The following is a 13924-nucleotide window of genomic DNA, read 5'->3' on the forward strand; positions in this document are numbered from 1 at the left end:
CTTGGTTTTCTGACAATGCCCCAGGCTGCTTGGTGGTCAGGTGGGGACATACCCCTGCCCCCAGCAACTTGTGATTGATTGTGAGTGCCCTCTGTACTGAAGGGCCGGGACTGGGAGGCCCCAGAGGGCAGAGCTGGGTGGCATCATCCCATTCCTGCACGGGTGACCCGGGCAGGGCCCAAGACCAGCCTTCCTGGGATCATTCTCGCCCTCACAATGGGACTTGAGTGTGGGGGCCAGCGCCCAGCCCCGGCAGATGAGACGACTCGGGCAGCCTGCTCTGGGTTGCATTTCTAATGGACTTTTTATTATTGTCCTGCTCCAACACCACAGTAAAAAGGGACCTGCAAGCTCCAGGCCTGTACCATGTGTTACCACAGCAAAAATATGACCCACTTGAACACATTCCCACCCCACCCCCAGATCTACCAACAGGATAAATATGTTACAATTTTTTTAAAAAAAGAAAACAGAATAAATTAATAACTTAAGTGATTAGGCACCAACAGTGATTTGAAAAATTAAATGTCAATTTTGAATGGTAACAAGACAAGAACTTAAGACTGGGCTTTCTCTAGCCCATTTTTCTCTTCCCGACAAATAGCAACAATTCTGTACGAAATGATTCTAAATTTCAAGACACAAGTAGCCAACAAATACACGAGAACACGCGTCACCAGATATCACACAATAGCCTGAATCTCCAGTGGGCCCCCTCGGTAGGTAGCCCACCATGGTCCCAGGCCCCAGACAGCTTGGCAAGTCTGACAGCTCCCCCAGGAAGGCCTTTGGAGCACAGCTTCCCTCACATTTTACAGGTGAGGGCCCGGACGGGAGGGGAGTGCTAATTTCCCTCTGTCTTGTACCCTTCCAGAGCTCTGGCAGAGGGGTGTGGGTGGGCAGGCCTGGGCCAAGGCGTGGGGCTGACACTAGCTCCGTAGCAGGTAAAGGGGCCAAAGGGCAGACCGGCTGAGCTCGTGCTCCAACAGCTTCTGAATGGTTGTGCTTTTGTCCTAGGAAAGGGGCATATTTTAATGGCTTCAAACGAAGAAGCTGGGGTGCTGCCCACCCCTGGTGACACAGACCCTCGAGACGGAAGGTGCGGCAGGAAGTTCCCACTCAAAGCAGCTGGCCATCAGCTGTGGAAGGGACTGCAGACCGTCTAATCCAACCACCCATTTCACAGATGGCAAAGCAAGGACCCAGGGAGACACCAGCTCCCTCTTTTCTCATTGTTCCACTCAACTTTAACCTTGCAGAGGTGGAGCTGGGATTGGGTGCAGAAGGCTCCTTTGGAGAGCCCCAGGCAGGACGAGTCCTTGCGAGAGCTGTGCTGGGTTAAGAAGGCATCCCCGCTCTGGGGTCTCAGTCCTTGCTAGGCCACCGCGAAAGGTGGACTTTGACCCACGGATTGGCCAAAGGACCAGTTTTTCAAACTGAGTTGACTTTTGGGGGGTGGGTACATGCTAGACATGGCTGGTAGGTAGTTTGGGGCCTGTTAAGCCAGAGCTCTGCTTTCAAAAGCCTAATTTCTTATCTTGTCCTTCCTTCCACCTCTATCCCTACACTTCCACCCTAAGGGTTTTGACAGTTACAGGAACCAAGAGCTGGAAGGAGGTCTCTTGGAGATTGGATTTGAGCACCTCAGTCTCTGAAGACTCCAACCAGTTTCATTCCCATCATGGCACACTCAGAGCACGCTCACATTTTTATGGGAGGCTAGTGGGGCTATAAACTGAGGGTAGCGATATCTGGGCCCATTTGTAGCCTGCTGGGGGCACAGGGGAGGTACCAGTTAAAAGCTCTGCCATCTGGGACCCCTTGTAGAGGCCTTAAAGGGACACTGTCAGTGCTGGGCAGAGTAAACCAGTACCCTGCATACCCTGCCCAGTGTAGCCACAGTCATCACTACTGTTTCATCTGAGTGGCTGGACCTATACTCCCAGAGGTCTTTTTGTTCACAAAACATGAGGCTTTCTATGTTTCTCCTTCCTTCCGCCGTCATTGGACCCAGGCCTTGCCTGCCTTCCCCGTAAAAACCCAACCTATCCAACTATAAGGCCCTCTCAGGCCTTACAGTTTCCCTAGACTCCACCTTCCCTGATCTCTACCCCACTCTTGCACCAACCTCCCTGAGTAGTAGTCTACTTCCTCCACACTCCATCAGCATCCTAAGTCCTTTCTCTCATGGCCGTCAACACTGTTTCGTGTCCTTTTCTCACTGATTGTGACCATCTCAAGTTCAGGGACAAAGTCTGATTAATTCCTGTGTCCTCAGTGCCTCAGCCAGCATCTGGCCACAGGAGCCATTAATAAATGCTTCTCGAGTTGATCTGAACTGAAGCTAAGAGGAGAAGAGCTACCATAGGGGACGTACTGCTTCCAGAATGGCTCCTTAGAGGAAGGCCAGGCCATGGGTCTGGCGAAGTGTGTGAGCTCACAGGAGCTGAAAGGGGAGTGGGTAGCCACCCCCATCAGACATGGTGGGAAGTCATTTTTTTGGAGGAAGAAGGTCTGTTCACCCTAGGGTAAGACGCAACGTCTGGTCTGCCCTGTTGCCTCTGAAACTCTTGAAAATTTGGTCAAGAACTTTCAACATAAAAAATTCTCCTAGGCATAGGAGAAAAAGCCTCGGGTGATACCCTACCTCCAGTCCCTGCTGATGTGATGACCTTTCAAGCCTTCCAAGGAGAAGGTTGGCTTCTCCCATCCCTGTAGCCAAGTTTGAGTCCAACGTGGCAGCTGGAATGCTGGGGAGCAACAGAGGGGAGGCCGGCTCAGGAAACCCTCTGGGCCTGGCACCACGCCAGATGTGTTCCTGCCCCGGGACCTGGCACATACCCCAGCCCATGAGCACAAACCATCAGCTGTACCATGTGTGGTCCTCTAGGCACAGTTCTGCCCTGCTCGCCCTTATCCTGCCTGACCTGCCGTCCCTCCATCCTGGGAGTGGCCCTTGTATCATGCTGCCACGCACATCGCTCCTCACTTTCTGCTCCGCCCTGCACCCCTATGCACTGCCCGGGGCACTCCACCAGGTCCTTTGGATATATTTCCGTGCTTGCTGCATGGCCCTAGCCTCTGCCTCACGTCCCATTAGGCCACCTCTGCACCCTCCTCCTGCCACACTGTCCACCTCCCAGAAACTCACTGGCTGCAGCTTCACCACCCCCACTGCAGGGCACTGGACTTCCCTGTGCCTCTACCCAGCCCTTCCTGTCCAAGGTTCCCCCTCGGTCCCTGCATTACCTGCACCTACACCACACTCCCTACCACCTCCCCCAACCCCCACCATGCTGGCAATCCCACACTACACGCTATGGCTGTGTCTCCCAGCCTGGTCCAAGCTGCCTCCTGTGTGGAGCTCTTGGGTTCAGTGGGGGCCCTCCAGGGGGGACTGGGGAGGAAGACTGCCCTCTGGCCCAGAGTGGCATTGTCAGAGAGTGATGGGGGGGCCTGTGGCTCCTGAATTCAGGGGGCCCTGACCCATTTTCCTTGTCACCTCTATGTCCTGAGCTGCAAGCCCTGCTCCTTCCCAGCTGCCCACCATCACTTTTTCCTTCCTTTTGTCCCTCATCCTTCTGCCTGTCCACCCGCTGCTGCCCTGCCATGGCCTCAGCCTGAAAGTGGGGGACCCCTGTGGGTATCAACTGCCCTTCTGCATCTAGGGATCTAATTCCTTTGCCCCTCAGGACCACCACTGGCTTTTCTTCTCAACTATTTCATCTTTTGGTGGCCTGGCCTTGCCTCCCCACCAAGAAAAACCGGGATGAAAAAGTCCGTATCCACTTTGGTCTGCTGGTCCTTGGCTCCCTGGGTCAGTGAGACGACTTGTCTTCTGGGACTGAAGGAGAGGTAGCCCAGTGGCTGGAGGGAAGAGGGCTGAGGGGTGCGACCGAATGTGAGGTGTGGAGTCTGGCTCAGGGCCCCAACCCCTCTCTCCAAACATCTGGTAGATAGTCAGGTCTAAAGGCCAGGAAGAGGCTGAAGGATGCTTTTTGGCAATAGCTCCTAACTAAGGTGAGTGGAGGCATGGCCATTACTGATAAAAATCAGAAGTGGGCCCCGAGCGGGCAGAGGAAGTGCCTTGATGAGGCCCTAACCTCCCAGGGGAACGGTTCAGGGTCCCTGATGTCAAGTGCTTTGAAGGCCGAGAGTGGCAGAGAAGAAGGTGGGGAGGAGGGGAGGGGAGGGGAGGGGAGGTGGAGAGGGGCCAGCTCTGGAGACACTGCCTCCTGGCCCCTCCCTGGGCTCGGCGGCTCATCCTCTGGTCACAGCTTGGCACCCTTGGAAGGCTCCGAGGACTGCCGCACATCTGTCCACTCCTGCATGGTGTTCTGCAGGGCCTGGGTCTTCTCCTTGTCCACCTGCACATAGTCCACTTTCTCATCGGAAGTGACAGATGAAGTGGATGGCTGAGGGGACAGAGTGGGAAAGAGAGTGGCTGTGAGTTACCAGCAAGGAGAGGAGGAGAAGGAGAGTGGGAACTTCCCCAGTGATCTCAAGGGGAGAAGAGGGGGCCTCTGCTTGCCACTCTGACAGGTCTCAGGAGCCTTCTTCCGAATATGGGCTTTAAAGCCTGAACTCCAAACTAATTGTCCCTCCTGCTGGACGCCATGACCCTGCCAGGCTTATTTCCCAGCTCCTAGGAGGATCCAGGCCCATCCTTGGCCCCGGTGGACGGGCCCAGGCCTTCATTTCTGCCTCCACCCATCTCCCTCTGGCCACTCGTCCAAGGGAAAGAATTTGCTGGGTGTCAACAACCATCAGCCAAAGGGCTTTCTGTGTGTCACCCTGGTGAGCCCTCACAACTACCCTGTGGGGGGAACTGTGCTAGGCGGAGCTCCCCACCCTGCTGTCTAGACAGTTAGCTCAGTGTGCTTGCTGAGGAAGCTATCCTAGGCCTGGAAATCCCTTCCAAAGGCCACTGTGTCAATGGCAGGGCTCTGGGACCCCCCAAGACAGCACATCTTCCTTAAACAAGACCCTGAGACCACGAGGCAGGATCGCCAAGTCTTGGATATACCACTGCTTCACTCTGTAACCTTGAGCAGATCAGGACTCTGTGCACTTGTGCCCATCTCTACAACAAGGGGATGGGCTGACTGATGAGAGTCTACAGACTGTGGACACCTGTGCTCTGAGAGAGAGGAACACGTGTCTCTAAGATCCAGGCTAAAGCACAGTTGAGTCAGAAGCTGGTACTGGAGAGGAGGGAGGCTGGGTGCTGTTCAGTGCTGAAGGTACTTTGGCCCCCATGATTTCTCCCCTGGGGTCCCTGGGAGCTCTGATCCCCCACTCCCACCCCAAGCACCTTGCGGTGGGGACTTGGGGAGCTTGGCTGGAAATCCAGGGCCAGATAATCGACGCTGCCCGTGCTCTTCTTAGGGGCTGGACTGTTGGTGCCACTGGGAACGGGAGATGCAGACACTGGGTTTTGCTACCACAAGGAGAAAAAACTGTTAGTGAGTTTAGGAAACAGCTAACCCACCATCCAGAAAAACACACCTCTGGGTATAAGACCTGCTGGTTCACTGAGCCCTACTCTGAGCCATGCACCAACCTAGGGACTTTTCACGTTCTCATTTTAATCCTCACAACAATCCTGTGATGTTGGTATCATTACTGCTCCATTGTTTAAAACAAAGATAAAACCATAGTTCACTTGACTTTCAGAGAAGTGAAGTGACTATGCCCATGGCATAGCTGGTGTGTGATGGCAATCAGGTCTGTTTTCTGACTCCCAGAGCTGTGCTAATCCCATGTACCATGCTGCCTCCTTTATAGGGCATCGGGCCAAATCTCATCCACAGTCTCTCTCCTGAGACACCCAGCCTTTGCTTGGGCCCTTAACGGAGCACACAACATTATCAGTCATCAGAGAAATGAAAATCAAAACTACAATGAGCTATCATCTCACCCCAGTTAGACAGGCAATAACGAATGCTGGCGAGGATGTGGAGAAAGGGGAAACCTCACACACTATTGATGGGAATGTAAATTAGTGCAGCCACCATGGGAAACACTGTGGAGGTTCCTCAAAAAACTAAAAATAAGGGCGGGCGCGGTGGCTCACGCCTGTAATCCTAGCTCTCTGGGAGGCCGAGGCGGGCGGATTGTTTGAGCTCAGGAGTTCGAGACCAGCCTGAGCAAGAGCGAGACCCCGTCTCTACTAAAATTAGAAAGAAATTAATCGGACAACTAAAAATATATACAAAAAATTAGCCGGGCATGGTGGCGCATGCCTGTAGTCCCAGCTACTCGGCAGGCTAAGGCAGGAGGATCGCTTGAGCCCAGGAGTTTGAGGTTGCTGTGAGCAAGGATGATGCCACGGCACTCTAGCCTGGGCAACACAGCGAGACACAGTGAGACTCTGTCTCAAAAAAAAAAAAAAAACTAAAAATAGAACTACCGTATGATCCAGCAATCCCACTGCTGGGTATATATCCAAACGAGGGGAAATCAGTATATTGAAAAGACATTTGCACTCGCATGTGCACTGCAGCACTATTCACAATAGCCAAGACTTGGGATTGACCAAAGAGTCCATCAACAGATGAATGGATAAAGAAACTGTGATACGTATACACGATGGAATATCATACAGCCATAGAATGAATCAAATCCTGCCATGGACGGAACACGGATGGAACTGGAGATGTGTTAAGTAAAATAAGCCAAGCGCAGAAAGACAAATCTTGCAGGCTCTCACTCATATGTGGGAGCTAAATATTAAAAATAATCGATCTCATGGAGACAGAGTAGAATTAGAATGATGGTTACCAGAGGCTGGGCAGGTAGCATTGAGGGGGGGATAAAGTGGGGATTATTAATGTGTGCAAAAATATATACAGATAGAATGAACAATATTTAATAGCACCACAAAGTAACTATAATCAACAGTAAGTTAGGGTATACTTTAAAATAACCGAAAGAGTGGAATTCGAATGTTCCTAACACAAAGAAATGACAAATGCCTGAGGTGATGGATACTCCAATTACCCTCATTTGATTAATTCACATTGTATGTCTATCAAAACATCACATGTACCCTATAAAGATATACAACTATTAGGCACCAATTAAAAATTAAAAAAAATGTAAAAAAGGGAGCACATTTCCTTTGTGCAGTTGATGTTGGAAAATTTTCTTCTGTTGCACCAAATCGGCTCCTCTGAGACTCCCACCCGTGGCCTAGAGTGGGTGGTCACAGGGAAGCAGCGTGCTTCCTCCAGCCGGCTCCTCCGGGATCTGAACACTCGCCTCGTCTCCAGGCTGCACAAAGCCCTGTTTCTTCAGCAGTTCTTCAGATGACACGCTCTAGCGTCCTGCCTCCACCCAGGCTCCTGCTCTAGAAGAGCACACCTTGCCTAGGACTTTCTTGAAGTCTTATTCTAACGAGAAAGGTGATAGTCCCATGTTGTTTGCTGGCTGCTTTATTTAGTTGATTTGTTCTTTCAGTATCTATGTAGTGACTAGCAGGTGCTGGGCAGCTAAACCCTTTTCAATGAAAATCTCAGGGAAGAAACTTCTCATACTCTGCCTGTGTTTATACCTCTACTGTGGCCTTCACCACGGTGAGTTATGCATATGCGTCTCTCATCACTGAGTAGGTGCCTCCAGCACTGCCTCTCCAAGGTCACGGATCATGCCACCTGTGTCATAGCCATGAGAGAGGCAGGCCGCCCCAGCTCTTTAAGACCGAGACTTTCTTGGGGCAGGGCCCATGTCTTCCTTACATCTAATGACAATTCCCATTCCTCGATTCTTGTGCTCAAGAAGGATCTGTAGCAGGAGAGTAAATCACAATGCAAGGAGTCCCTGGGCTGAGGTGGCTAAGCTGGGAAGTAGGGAACTGAGCGGTAGGTACCAGGGGACTCTGACAGGAGTCATTCCAGCTAACCCCCAAGGACTTACCATAGGGACATAGTTCTCTTCACTGTCTCCAGAGTCCGTGCTGGTGATGCTCTGAGTGGAGATAGGGCGGCAGTACTGGGAGGAGCTGGGATTGAAGCTGTGGCTATTGGGGAGGGAGACAAACAATAAACCCCGGGGAAGCCTCGTGGCTGCTGTTTCTTAGCCTCCAGCTCGGCCCTGACCCTCAAACACCCAGACCTCAGCCATCAGAGTTTCACACTCCATCAGATTAGGATCTGATACAGCGCAGGTATAATTATTCCCTGTTACAGCTAAGAAAATCACACCCCAAGAGGTCAGGAGACATGATCAGCTAATGAGAGTATTAGCATTTGAAGCATCAGAATCCAGCTGTCCAGGCCCCCAGGCCAGCGACCATTCCACTCATCTCCCCTAACCCCCGACTCCAACCTTCCCCTTCCACACATACTCACTTGGCCCTAGACCAAGACTTGGTGATAGGTGATTTGAAGGGGAGCTCATCGATGACGGTGGTGTTTCTCAGGTCAAGTGGTGTCGGCTTTGCTGGAGCAGAAAGAGAAAGTCCAGTAATTAGCCAATAATAATAATGCCACACATACGTATATTATACTCAGGTGTAACGCACAAGCATGTTCATAAAGGCCTTCACAGTCATTTCAGTTTTACACAGGGAAACACATGCTCGGCAAGGTTTTATAATCCTTGCCCATGCTGACAGGTCTTGAAGTCATGTCTTCAGATTCCAAATTGTATTTTTTCTGCTATATCCATGATCATCATATTTTCAGAATCCAAAATGGGGACTAATGGTCTGATAACAGACTTTTCTCCCTAGATTTATGACTTTACATAAAAATAAGAGACTGTATTTGAAGCAGAGATGGTCACCATGACCACTCCCTGCTGTTCCTGGACAGGGCCGTGCAAGCCGCAGTGGAGGAAGGTAAGTATCAGGAGGCCCTGAAGGCTTCAGTTCCACACACTAAAATCTGAATTCCCTGTTGACCAGACCCACAAGGGGCTCTCTCTGCCCAGTTATCCTACTCTCCTTTGAATCCCTGCTGCTGATCCAAAGCCAGCAGGGAGAAGTATTGGCAGACTGGAACTTGAATTCCAGCACCACTTCTTGTTCTGTATGCAGAGGGCATAAATCTAACTTTACTGAACACCTGCTGTGTACCAGAGTACTAGCCTAGATGCTGTCCTTCAAAACAAACCTGGGAGGCAAGGATTACTATCCCCATTACACAGATAAGAAAACTAAGGCTTAGCGAATTTACATGATTTGCCCAAAGTCATATACCCCAAATCCAGCATCCACCCAATTCCTAAGCAAATGCAAGTAGTCCCTGGATAGTGTGCAGACATGGAACGGGGGAAAGAGTGGACTTACCTTTCCGGTCAGGTTTCAGGTTGCGGTTGACAGGGGGTGGCTGGATCTCACTTCCTCGGCTGGGGCCTCGGTGCATAGGGAGAGTTGTGGATGGGTAGCCAAGTGGGTCAAAGTGATGGGGCCCTGGGCTCATGGGGATGTAGACACTCTGAGAATTATCACCTGCTCGCTCCATGGCCAGGAGGGTGGAAGAACCTGGGTTCATGGGCACGTAGTTGTCTTCAGAATTGGTGCTATCCGATCGGCCCACAACTGTTTTCCCTGGCTAGGGAGAAGGAGCGTGAAAGAAATACAGCTGTCACTTGCAAGAAGAAACAAGAAGGGGGTGAGAAGCTGTATACAAGGCAAGAAAAGTCACGCCTGAGTTAGCTACACTTTGAGGCTATCAGGGAGACTTGAGAAGACCAAATAAGAAAGCAAAGTGGAAGACAGGAAGAAATGAGGTCTGTGGGTCCCTTCCAGCTTTCATGACCTCTTGGGGGTCCACTTATAATCTGTGATACCTAGAATATAAAATATCCTTGGTGGTTAGATCCACTTGGGTTTCTGGATGCCAGGCCAAGGCTGAGGGTAGCACACCCCAAGGACTGTGTAGGTTTGGATCAGGACCTGCCTTCTCCCTCAAGTTCAGACTCACCAATGGCAGGTCAGCATCTCAGGCCCTGATCAGGGCAAGGAGCATTATTAGGAGTCTTGGCCATGGAAGGGCCTGAGGCTCATCTGGGGCCCCTAGGTGACCCCCAAGCTCCAGGCAGAACTGCCACAGAGTTGTGTAATACAGCAACCCTGGCTAGAGCCTTCCTCCAACCCCTGCCCTATCAGCCCAGACATACAACTTAAGCTGCTTCTGCTTTGGTTACCTAATTTTCACTTTCTCTCCAATGGGCCTGAAGTCAGGCCCTAGGCTGCTTTCCTGGGCTGCTTGTTTCTTTGGAGAACTGTGGTCAGCACCTTTTAGAGAGTGGCTGGAGATCCCACATTCAAGCCATCATTGTGCCCCCTAGCCTGACTCTGAGTACCACCCCTGCCTGGAGTCTCACACTACAGCATCTCTCCTCCAGGTGAGACCTCGTGGGTAAGATTGCCACCTTAGAAGGTCCGCCACCCCAGATCCTGAGTCTATTGCATCTTAGATCCCACCCCCTGTGCTTACCTGCAGCGCTGGTGAACCTCATAATCCAGTCTACCTAAGTACACACATTTCTTCCAGACTAGCATATGTGCAATCTTTTTTTTTTTTTTTTTTTGAGACAGAGTCTCACTGTGTTGCCCAGGCTAGAGTGCCACGGCATCATCCTCGCTCACAGCAACCTCAAACTCCTGGGCTCAAGCGATCCTCCTGCCTCAGCCTCCCGAGTAGCTGGGACTACAGGCATGCGCCACCATGCCCGGCTAATTTTTTCTATATATTTTTAGTTGTCCAATTAATTTCTTTCTAATTTTAGTAGAGACGGGGTCTCGCTCTTGCTCAGGCTGGTTTCGAACTCCTGAGCTCAAACAATCCACCCACCTCGGCCTCCCAGAGAGCTAGGATTACAGGCATGAGCCACCGCGCCCGGCCCATATGTGCATCTTAATTGTCCAAAAACTCATCCCAGGGTTCTGAACTGAGACAAGAATCTAGGCAGAGTCCTAAGAGGGAGATGCTATCATTCTTTTGGTGCCGTGCTTTTAGTTTCATGGGTGTGATCTTTTACCCACCTGAGCTGGCCTGAGGACCCATGGTTAAACTGCACTCACCAAGAAAGAACTGACTCCATCACTCATGGACGCAGCAGACCGGCCTGCACCCTCTCCACCATGCTGGGGCGATTCGTAGGTCTCGCAGGAAGAAGCTATGACACGGGAAGGAAGAGCCACACACACTCACAGTTGGTCCATGTGCTGACACTGCCCATACCCTTACTAGTGTTGCTCAGGGTCTTACTGATACTCTGGAAGATACTATTCTCAATCCCAAATGATAAGGTATTACTTCCAACACATCACTCCTCAGTTCAAAAATTCCTGCTGGGCTTCTAGGTCCAGCTCCAATGTTAGCATTTGCAGAGAATCCCTCCTTGACAACTGCTGCCCTCATTTATGCAACTCTCCTTTGACAGCTATAGCACTTACCACCTGTCCCCCCACCCCAGCCATCATCTCTGTGAACACTACAGTAACGTACTCACCCTAATTTACACATGTTGGTTTTATTTTTCCAACTAGATGTGAGCTCTGAAGGGCAGGAAAGTGTTTTATGTATGTCTCCATCATCTCAGTTCCAAAGCACAGGTGACTGCTCAGAGTGGTGACACACTGAAAGGCCGCAAAGAGTTCTACACCAGGATCCAGGACCCCAGGGTCCTGAGTCTCATCTCTGCCACTGATGACTCTGCAGCCCTGAGTAAGTCTCTTAACTACCAGGGGCCTCATAAGAAATGGAGACAATGAGGCTTTGTCCCACCAAACTCTCTGCCTGGCTTAAACAACAGGATGGATTAGAAAAGACTTCGCAAGCTTTAAAGCAAGATGCAAAATTAAAGGAATTAATATTGTTCTATTTTTTCATCAAACAGAGGAGGTTATATGCAGAGTTGGAATACTTTCGGTGGAAAACAAATGATAACAGAATTTAGGTACTTCAAATAGAAGTTCAGACTTCAACCAAAGAGACTCAAGTGTAGCTTAGAAAATATTCTGAAGATCTCATTTTGTTTTAATAGTCTGTTAGTCCACATAGGTTTGGCTGCAGTTTAGACTGATCTTTTAAATTTATTTTTTAAATCTTTGGGTTGATTTATAAATGAATAAAATACTATGATTTGGACTGCCAAACCCATAATATGTTGTACTGTGGTTAACCAAGAATGTTCTATCTCCCTTAGTAGAATATTAACTTCCCTCAGGCAGGGTCTGCTACACTCTTGCCATTGTGGCTGTCTGCTAATAGCCTCTGGTGCTAGAGGACCAAGTGGTAAAGGATCTGGGTAGAAGATGCCTAAACTCATGAGAATCAGTGACCTGGGTGGTTCTTACATCTCTTTTGGCCATGGATGACCAAGTACTAGCAAACCACTGAGAAGCCCCGTGCTACTGTGTCTCAGCTATGGCTTATACTGACCTCGGTGAAGTCGGCTGTTGTCCATTGCTGGGAGAGTATTGCGCCTGGGGATGGTGGCAGCGACAGAGACAGATCTGTTATTCTCACTGATTGGAGGTTTCTGCTGAGGGCTGCCCCATCGAGGTGTTTCTGCCTGACTTGGCTTGGGGGGCCGGGGTGGGGGAGCTATGGCTGACTCCCCAGGGGTGGCCACTGCCATGGCATTGTGGTTCTTATCCAGAGTGAATGTCCTAGGGATCTGGTAGGCTGAAAGTGGGGTCGCCGGAACGTCCATATTGTCTACCAGGAGGTCCCCAAACTCCCGGCACAGGGTGTTGCTGGGCGTCTTGAAGGTGTACACGTCCTCGTTATCTGTCTCAGAGCCTGTGAGGCTGCCCTTGGTGTGGCCGTGGGAGGCCAGGCTCCGGGGGAGGTCGTAGGCACTGTCTCTGAATTCCGTATTATGCCGGCTCGGCTTGGGAAGGCTATAGAAACCATGGACTTGACCACTGACCCCGTTGACACAGTGTCCGTTGCCCTGGGCAAGTTTCTGTACAGCTGTGTCGCTCCTCATGAGAAACGAGGCCCTGGTGCCCTGAGAGAAGCTGGCACTCCTAAAAGAGAGAAAGAAGAGAAGGGGCAGGGGCATGAGAAAAGCCAAGGACTGCCCCAGGGAGGTAGGCTGGGATGTTCAAGGGCCCAAGCAGGTAGCTGGGGTGGAAAAAAAACACAGTGCAAGGAGTGCAACCTCAGGCAGACCTGAGGTTTATCTAGGATTCACCATGTACTAGCTGTGCGACCTTGAGCAAGGCACTTTCTCTTTCTAAACTTCAGTTTAGTTATCTGCAAAATGGTGATTAAAAATATACTTTAAAGGCTGCTTTTTTTTTTTGTGAGATTAGGTCTCACTCTGTCATCCAGGCTGGAGCGCAGTGGCATACTCACAGCTCACTGTAGCTTTGAACTCCTGGGCTCCAGCAATCCTCCTGCCTCAGCCTCCTGAGCAGCTGGGACTACAGGTGTGTGCTATCACACCTGGTTTGTTTAGAAATTAGACTCTAGTATATCTAACACACAGATGTTCGATAAATATTAGCCTTTATTCCTCCTCCTGCCTGCAAATGGCTGTGATTAGCAAGGGTGGATCTTACTCCCCCGCAAACCCAAAACAGGTATCAATAAGCCAGTCACGCCGCCTATGTGTGCACTGTTTTAAGTACTACAGAATATACACATTTGAATACAAACGCTGTGAGATAGTGAAAAGAACCCTTGAGTTGGTGTCAGAAAACAGCAAGCAAGTCATTTTATCTCAGAGTCTGTTTGCCAGTGTAAAATAAACTAGCTCATAGGTGTTGATGTTGTAAGTTATAAATAATTATTCAAATGTAAGCTATAGATTTATTTTCTACCAAAAATTATGGTTGGTTGAGAGGCCTTTAGAGGGGGAAATATCTCTTACCAGAAATCTAGAAATCTGTAGGAAAAATGGATTCCTGTTTGGGAACTATATTCGAGATAGAAAAAGTTTTTTTTTTGAGACAGAGTCT

At 50.2% G+C, this 13924-nt stretch overlaps 1 protein-coding gene across 1 annotated transcript in view; it reads right to left on the bottom strand.

Moving 5' to 3' along the window:
• Positions 1–4119: 4119 nt before the first annotated feature.
• GAB2 (GRB2-associated binding protein 2) overlaps positions 4120–13924 on the bottom strand; it is a 58325-nt gene continuing 48520 nt past the window's right edge. Inside the window, exons 3-9 of the mRNA XM_012651024.1 lie at positions 12396–12988; positions 11033–11127; positions 9293–9557; positions 8352–8442; positions 7918–8020; positions 5315–5440; positions 4120–4415 (exon numbers count right to left, since the gene is read on the bottom strand). Coding sequence (XP_012506478.1) covers positions 4272–4415; positions 5315–5440; positions 7918–8020; positions 8352–8442; positions 9293–9557; positions 11033–11127; positions 12396–12988 — 1417 coding nt within the window. The 3' untranslated portion in view covers positions 4120–4271. The remainder of the gene's footprint in view (positions 4416–5314; positions 5441–7917; positions 8021–8351; positions 8443–9292; positions 9558–11032; positions 11128–12395; positions 12989–13924) is intronic.

Source organism: Propithecus coquereli, unplaced genomic scaffold (genome assembly GCF_000956105.1).
Source record: "Propithecus coquereli isolate 6110/MARCELLA unplaced genomic scaffold, Pcoq_1.0 Scaffold344, whole genome shotgun sequence".
Lineage (NCBI taxonomy): Eukaryota > Metazoa > Chordata > Mammalia > Primates > Indriidae > Propithecus > Propithecus coquereli.